Below are 9,132 nucleotides of genomic sequence, written 5' to 3'. Positions count from 1 at the left end.
AACTCATTCGGGAGTGGTGACTTTCCACGTATTCCCAACTTCTGAGCCTGCTTGCCTGAAGTTATGGTTGATTGCTCTTCGGCTGGATATCAACACACCCATTAACGTAAACTACGCCAGAGCGCGTACACACCTCACCCACCGGATGCCTGCGAGCGCTCAAGGCAGTTGGACATAGTGGTGTATTAGAGGTAAAAAATTATATAAATACTGTTCGATTTCTGGCACAAACCGATTGTTTCGTGTCTTAGGACATCAATGTGTCGTCACGAGCCGCAGGGTTTAATTTGGATTTGTCTGTGCATGTTTTTTTTACTCTCATAGATTTTGCTACCATTGCCGTGCATTATACGACTGATAGACTGCAACGGCTGGAGTTAAAAATCATCATTTGTGTTCTACTGAAGAAACAAAGTCACCTACATCTTGGATGCCCTGGGGGTAAGCAGATAAACATCACATTTTCATTTTTGGGTGAACTATCCCTTTAATGGGGCTCATGTTTGAATCTGGCTGTGATTAGTAGCAAGATAACGATGCTCTCTGGTGGCCGACTCATGTGGATGTTACAGTAGTAAAGTAAAACAATTGAAAATTCACCTGAGGGATTAGGGATAGAGATCTGCAATCCAGAGGGAGATAGGATCACACAAAACTACAAAACCAACCAAAGGAAAATGTGATATTTGGAAATGTTTTTCAGTAGTACGCAACAGTGAAGAAAAGCACCTTCCTTTTGCGTGCTGACAAATGCAGCAAGATACTCACATGCAACAGGCAAAGGTCTGAAGTGTCATGAAAGGCCAAACTTCCCTGACATTTATAGCAAGTACAGCAAGATTTTCTTTGTGCCGACCTAAGACAATTGTGTACGCTTTTACATTAAAAACAAAGTGGATGCATTAGAAATAAAGTGGGGGTGGGCGTCCAGTCCATGTTACAAACCATTTCAGAGGGACTACTCAGCACTCGTTAAGAGTTGATCAAAATAATTACATTCATTAAAATGATACATATTTTGTGTTATTCCATTCAATGGTTGCTTAGTAATATGAAAGACTGTGAATGAAAATCAGGGTTATTCCACCAAATATTGATTTCTTCTTAAGTGAAACGCTGAACACTTCCTAAGTTAAAACATTAGTATTGTTTTGATAAAAAATGAATATGAACTTGTTTTGTTTGCATTATTTGAGGTCTGAAAACACTGCATCTGTTTTATTTTGACTAGTTGTCATTATCTGCAAATAAATCCTCTAAACTATGTTTACATCTCCATAGCACAGCCAACGATACGATACATTAAAGATACATATGAAGCAGCTACCGATGCGATACGATACGATTCACGATGCAGTGTGATACGATTTCAATTCGATTCAACACAATTCAATTCAATGCAATACGATGCAATGGGAAAAAAATATAATGCTATGCAATTCAATATGGTAGGCTACAGATAGTTTGTTTTTATTTATTTGGTTCATTGTAGTTATTTGGTGGAAGATGCAGCTCTACTTCTGCCATGTTAATGTATATTCTATGTGACTGTCAGGACACGCCTCGGTCTCCATAGTGTTGATTCGTCATATTCATGTAGCAGCAGTGGTGATGAGAGAACACGCTTGAGAAACAGTTTAGAGAGGATAAATCAATCTACTTATAAAATACTGGTCACAAATTATTGGTCCCTTTATAAACAACAAAAGTGTAGTGCATCTACTAAAAATGAAAGATAAATAAATAATTTTTTACCTATGTTAGAATCTATGCATAGTGATACAAATGCTACGATGACCAGTAGGGGACATGTTCAGTTCACTTAGTTTTGAAAATCATAAAAAAATTACCCCACAATTAAGGTCAAAATGACTGCTATTACTATCCTTGTAGGGACATTTGGTCCCCATAACATAATGAATACCAGGACCACACACACACACACACACACACACACACACATGCATTTCCTGTCATTTTAAGTAATTTCCTGCCTCTGATTTTTGGGGTCTAGGATCAGTTTGAGGTTATAAAAGGAGTTTACAGAGGTCTGAGAAACAGTGATGGTATAGTTTTTACTATTAATAAAAATGCACTTCAGTTGAGTTCTTCATTATGATTAACCATCTGTTACAGGCACGTGCAGAAGGGGGGACTTTGGGGGCTCAAGCCCCTGCCCTTTTTCAACAAAAAAAAGTGCCCCTCTCAGACAAATAGCAATGATATTGTGGTCAATAAAACAAAATGCATTGGAATTATAATTAACCTGACAATGTGTACAAAACCGTAACTAATTGCTCAAAAGTCGGAAAATTCCTGTTTATTTTTACATATGCCCTCTATGTCAATCTGAGCCGTTGCTATGGGTTGCGTGTGTTTTGCTTGACTGACTGATATTCCAGTCTGTTCGGAAATAGACTCTCAAGCCATATATGGTTCTTTCAGTGAGTGGGTCGACGAAAGGAAATAAACCAAACAATATTTTAAACTTTTTTTTTTCATCAATAATCAAAGCTAATGTGTCGTTTTAATTAAAAATCCATGTATTATATATTTTAGAATATTACATAATTACAAATAAACAAATTACATCACTGAGAAAATGGATGCTAAATGACTACAAAAGCACTGCACAAAACCGTGCAGTTCCAAAAGTCACAATAATGGTAATCAGCAGTGTTGAGGAAAGTTACATTTAAAAGTAATGCATTACAATGTTGCGTTACTCCATAAAAAAGTAACTAATTAGGTTACTTAGTTACTTTTTATGGAAAGTAATGCGTTACGTTACTTTTGCGTTACTTTTTAAATCTGGACAGGGCTTGCTTGTTTGTTTTTAAAATAAAAAAGTTATATTTTTGACAAATATAAAAACCTTTTCACACCAAAAGTGAAATGAATAAACCTCAGGCTGAAGGGAAAGGACATTTACATCCGTACAGTAGAACGCAGAAAAAGAAATTTAAACACATTTCAGCAATAAAAAAAACACACAAATGTTTGTCTAGAGTAATTTGTGCTTATTAGTACGGTTGAACTGGATCATCGAAGGTCAGAAGCAAAGACATTGGTTAATAGAATGGGATTAAATACATAAATGATATTTGTGTTGTTTAACATTTAATTATTGCAGGTTTGTATTATTTTTATTTATTTTGAGGAATACTGAATCTGTGTTTTTTTTAGTGTGAGTGGGATGTATTCAATTCACTTATATTTATGTATGATACAGCGGTTGCTATTTCATGAAACTATCATAGTTAATGAAACCCAAGTGGCTTCTACAGGCCTATTATGTGAAGTGTAGGCTGGCGAAATGGTGACGTTAAAGGACTTTATTATATTACCATTTTTGATAATTATGCAGCATTATGGAAAGTGTCTTATGCTCATCAAGCCTGCATTTATTTGATCAAAACTACAGAAAAAAACGGTAATATTGCGAAATATTATTACAATTTAAAATAATGTTTTTCTATTTTAATATACTTTAAAATATCATTTATTTCTGTGATGCAATGCTGAATTTTCAGCATACTCCAGTCTTCAGTGCATGATCCTTCAGAAATCATTTTAATATGCTGATTTATAATCAATGTTGGAAACAGTTGTGCTGCTTATTTTTATTATTATTTATTATAGTTTTTTTGGAACGTGATACTTTTCTGGGGTTCATTGATAAATAAAAAGTTTAAAAGAACAGCATTTGTTCAAAATAGAGATGTTTTCTAACAATATCAATCTTTACTATCACGGTTTCTACCAATTTAACAAATCCTTGCTGAATAAAACCTAAATTTCTTAAAAAAAACTGACCTCAAGCTTTTGAATGGTAGTGTATATTACAGAAGTTATATTTTAAATAAATGCTGTTCTTTTTTTTTTTTTTTACTTTTTATTCAAAGAATCCTGAAAAAAGTATCACAGGTTTCCAACACTGATAAAAAACATAAGTGACTTCTTGCAAAAATATAAAATAGTAATGTATCCAAATATTTGAACTATAATTTTTTCATTGCCCCTATTTTACATTTGAGCCCCTGCCCCGAGGAACTCTCTGCATGTCCCTGATCGGTTACACTGTCTTTTAAATAAATAGAGTTAGAGAAGCAATAAAATCAGTCACATAAAGAATGAGTGTTTAGGCACTTGTTGTCCTTTCCTTCTCATTTGTCTTGCATACTGATTTTTACTACTTTAACTGTGATTTTGCTACACTCTTTTGTAATGGGACAGAAAGACTGAAACATTTTAAGAGACTATGTGTAATGAAAATAAATGAGTAAAAAATATTCTTGAGACTTTAAAAGAAAACAAGACAATACTTTACCAGAGGCTGTGATTGGTGGAGTAATGGATTCTATGGGTGGGATTCTCTCTGTTGTTGTAGAAACTAATTGGATGGACTGGCCTGAGGCTTCTGGTATGAAGAACATTTTATATCAGTATCAAACATTTTTAAACATAACATAGAAAAGTAAATTTAATTACATATGAGTAAACTCTCACCTACACAGTAAGCTGCGCAAAACCTAGGTTTGACAAACTCGTAAACATAGTAATTTCCGGGACAGGCTTTGACTCTTATAGGGTGGGATGTGTAAGTACAGCAGTCACCCCATGGGAGACAGACCTGACGGATGACAACTCCATCTTCCAGCTGTGGGTGAGTGCCATTGAGTGATAGTGGGTGATGAGTGCCACACATGCCATCATTAACACATGATTCTGGCATCTGGGCATTTTGACCATTGTAGAACAGCCTGTACCAGCCATTCCACTCCACATTATGTTCACACATGCCAATGTTAGAGTAATTAGTGGCTCTCCAAGGGTCATCCAGACTGGTGTAGTTGTAGCAGGGGTCCACACTTGGAGTGGTTAACAATACTGTTATTAAAATGTAGAAAGAGAGCATTACATACTGCATATTAAATCTATTCAAGATAATAATATGAATACAAACCAATAAAATTTGTGATAAATATGTCAAATAAAAAGATAAATGAACATGCCTGCACAATATACAGGAGCTGGGATTGAAAGAGTTGGTCTGGTAAATTTGTAGACATAATAATTTCCAGGACAAGCTTTGACTTGGATTGGTTCAGATCTGTAGCGACTGCACTGATCATAGCGAGAGCCGTAAATTTCTCGTGTAGCAACTCCATCTTCTACACGAGGATGTGAGCCACCAAGCCACAGACCACTAAAACCTCCACATGACATGTAAAACATACACCACTCAGGCATCTGAGCACTTGATCCATCAATGAAGAGCCGATACCAGCCATCCCATTCTACACGAGTGTCATCAAGGCTATTTGCATAGTCATGCCAATACCAGTAATTGAGTGTGCTTCTCCGGTGGTTGTCTAGTATGTTGTAGTTATTGCAGGGGTCATAATCTGTGTTAGTGAGAGACCAAAACAGACCAGTTATATTTCAATGAGCAAATTCACGAGTGCAAATCTGAACTAATCAAACACATTAACAAACATGACATTTAAATGTCATTGCCAACATACTGTACATACATACATCAGTGGTGGAAAGAGTACTGAAAAACTTTACTTAAGAAAAAGCTACACTGTAAAAAAAGTTTGTTAAATTTATGGTAAAATACCGGCAGCTGTGGTTGCCAGAACTTTACCGTGAAAAATATGGTAGCAACATTTTAGGTTTTATAGAACTGTTTAAATTTACAGTGAAAAACTGTATTTCATTAACTGATACGATGTTAATATGCAAACCTTTGAATTAACTCACTTTATTTGCAGAAACTGACTGCACTTAATGTGGCTAATTGGCATTTGTTTTTAAATTAATATTTATAACGTTTAAGTAATGCGAGCATATTGGTAATGAGAACTGTTTTGCTTAAATCCATGAAGAAAATTCTACCGATTTATGCAAAGTCATTAAAAGCATCAATTCACCTCAAATCTCTGGCAGATAACAACAGCACACATTCATTTGTAATTGAAATTATTGAAGAGAGTCACACTGCATCAGTATCTACACAGTTACTGCCTTTAAATAAAACAACAAGCAGCATAACATCAGTGTTTCTCTGTCCGTCCTTTACTTAAACACAGGCTCTGCTCTCCAGCACAATGGTGACCCACAAAACACAACAGGAAGTTGACTGTTAGGTTTTACAGTATTTTGCTGTTTATTTTCTTGATTTTACGGTGAAATACCGGCAGCTGCGGTTGCCAGTAATCTACAGTTTTTTTTACAGTTTGCATTCGTAAATTAAATTAACAGTATATTTCTGTTAAAAATACATCTCACAGTGTTTTTTTTTATCTCACGCATTTAACCCCTTTAATCCCACAACAAAATCCTCAGTTTTAAAGAGCACTTATATGTGTCCACACTACAGAGTGTTGACGTGACACTGAAGCGGTGATGAAGTTAATGAGATAATTAAATGAGGATTGAGCATTAGTGATGAACACCTGTTAACAAGCAGAATCACTGAAGGAAAGAGAAACAAGAGCAGAGAAACACAATTTACAGCCAAAGCCAAAGATGAAATCAACTGAAAATAAAACACATTAAATTGATCAAGATCTCAGCAGAGGAGGATTAAACAGCTCCACAAACAGCATCACCAGCTTCTTATTACTAACCAGTGTGACTTTATTTCTGTCATATATATGTACAAAAGCTCTTATTGAGATTTTAGATGTTGTACTTTCATTTGAAGTCACCGTAATGTTGATAGGTGTTTGCTTTAGTTGGGCTCTTGAACCTTGACTTTTTAAAAATAGTTTTTCGTTGGTTGCTTAAATTAGCTGTGTTTATTTAACGCAGTTGTTATTGCAAGAAAAGCCAAAGGCATCTATGATCAGATGAAACTGGTGTTTGTGATGTCAAGATCATCCTGAGCTAGTCTGATTCACTGATCTCACCTAATGTTTAATCTCTTATTAAGTGTGTAATATATAACTAATACTCTTGAGTTGCACCACTGATACTACTGCAATCATCGTGATACATTCCTAAGCACAATATGCACAAATAAAAGTTTTAAACTATGGCAGCACTTAAACACACACAGACATCAACATTAAGCCTATGAATCTCAACATTGGTAACAAAAAAAATCATTCTGCAATGCATGCTGGGAGTTTTGTACTGGCACCCAGGATGCATTGCGGCATGATTTAATTTTTTTATTTTTATTAATAGTCACCATTGTTGAGATTCATGTGCTGATTCTTGATGCCTGTGTGTGTCGAAAATTCCTTCACAATAGTTTGTCAACATGTTTCGTAGACTCATATTAGTACCATAAACAAAATATTAATTTACCCATGTAATTAGACAAAAAATTGAGATCAGTGAATCAGGTCATGAAAAATGAAACAATCATTACACCATCATTAAAAGTTATTAAAACTACTTCATTGCACTTTCTCTCAGCTTTTCTTGTCATAACGAATGTGTTTTACAAACACAGTTACAACAGCAAAGAAACACTAATATTAAAGAGTCAAGAGCCCAACTAAAGCAACCACTGATCGCCAAAATGGTGAGGCCAAACAAAACATTTCCAATACAATATACACCAATATTCTTTTGTAGATATATGACCGAAATAAAGTCAAACTGGTTAGAAATGAGTGAAGCTGGTAATGCTGTTTGTGGAGTTGTTTAATCATAATCTGCTGTTTTATTTCGGTTAATTTCATCTAAGGCTGTGGCTGAAGTCAGTTTCATTTCTTGCTCTTTTCTTCAGTGATTCTGCTTGTTAACAGCAGCTGTTCATCATTGGCTGAATTCACCCATTAGTTTTCATTCTCTCTGTCAGGTGGACTATATTAGTAAACTCATGTAGGGAATAGTGAATGAGGGTGTAGGGTGTGATTTCAGACACAGTCTCTGTGTGTCGAATCTGAGGCTACTTTCTTGAAAACAAAGGTTAGATCTATTACAGTTATTCACCGTATATTGTAAGGAAACTTACTGTTAATCATTTAACAGGTTTTTACTGTGGCATTTTTACAGTCTTTTACAGTTAAAATCACGATAATTTTTTACAGTGTACTTAAGGAATAATTTACTTGAGTACAAGTAAAAGTACTGAAAAATAATATAACTCAAGTAAGAGTAAATAAGTATTTTGCTGAAAAATGACTCAAGTTACTGCGTTACAAAGTACTTCAGTTTTATTTTTCTATTTTTACCCAAAATGTGGCTATGTGAGCATTATGGAGCATTAAACACTCTCATGTAATGTCTGTTTCACAAGTGAGACTCATAGAAGTATTAAACTTATGACTTTCCTGGAAATCCCTTATATGGACAAATGCATCAGATATCACTACAGCTGAATAACATGCAGAGGTTTTGACTGATGAAATATTAAGAAACACAATTGCAATGATATATCTGTGTTTATCTTTGTTATTTAAACCATTTCGGGTATTTTAATAAGAATGATGTATATGTATAATGCAGAGGTGTAAAGTATTGGGGTAAATATAATTAGTTACTGTACTTGAGTATCTTTTTGGCTACTTTGTAGTTGTACTGAGTATCAAAGATATTAGCAACTTTTACTCTTTACTTCACTACATTTTTGAACTAGTATCTGTACTCTTTATTCCACTACATTTGAAATGATTGTTGCAGTTACAAATTACATTTTGCATGGACCTAGCTTTTTCTGCGGCAGTTTATTTCTGCTACAAAAGACGTGATACTGCCTATTACAGGTCACTGAAAGTACTTTGCGCTTACTCACCCAAACTTGTCAACAAGGCTACTTTATGTGAATGCGAGTTCCTTAGCAAGTATTTGTGAATCAGCGGTGTTTTATATATGAGATGAGGACATGACTGCAGCTGGCAATGAGGCCCAAACCAACACATCCACTGCAAGAAGGCTTCGGCTTTTTAATTTGACTTAACAATATTTTATTTATACATTATACTGAAGAGACCTTTTTGAAAGATATTGTTTTTTGATCGTTTTGTTTTGTAATTTTGAGGTGTTCAGTTTTATTTTGGTTTTAGAAAATAAACGTGATTGCTCTCCTCACAAATCAACTCTTTCTTGTTTTTGTTTCATGCTCTCTGTGCCTTGCCCTGGACTTTTATGTCACTTCCTGTCTCCCGT

At 34.8% G+C, this 9,132-nt stretch overlaps 1 protein-coding gene across 1 annotated transcript in view; it reads right to left on the bottom strand.

Annotated features, from left to right (window-relative positions):
• Positions 1-9,132, bottom strand: part of LOC107597756 (uncharacterized) — a 30,849-nt gene that overhangs the window by 16,904 nt on the left and 4,813 nt on the right. Inside the window, exons 3-5 of the mRNA XM_016288935.1 lie at positions 5,016-5,408; positions 4,510-4,890; positions 4,331-4,417 (exon numbers count right to left, since the gene is read on the bottom strand). Coding sequence (XP_016144421.1) covers positions 4,331-4,417; positions 4,510-4,890; positions 5,016-5,408 — 861 coding nt within the window. The remainder of the gene's footprint in view (positions 1-4,330; positions 4,418-4,509; positions 4,891-5,015; positions 5,409-9,132) is intronic.

The sequence above is a fragment of the Sinocyclocheilus grahami genome, unplaced genomic scaffold (genome assembly GCF_001515645.1).
Source record: "Sinocyclocheilus grahami isolate Dianchi unplaced genomic scaffold, SAMN03320097.WGS_v1.1 scaffold236.1, whole genome shotgun sequence".
NCBI lineage: Eukaryota > Metazoa > Chordata > Actinopteri > Cypriniformes > Cyprinidae > Sinocyclocheilus > Sinocyclocheilus grahami.
This window is presented reverse-complemented; position numbering and strand designations above follow the sequence as displayed.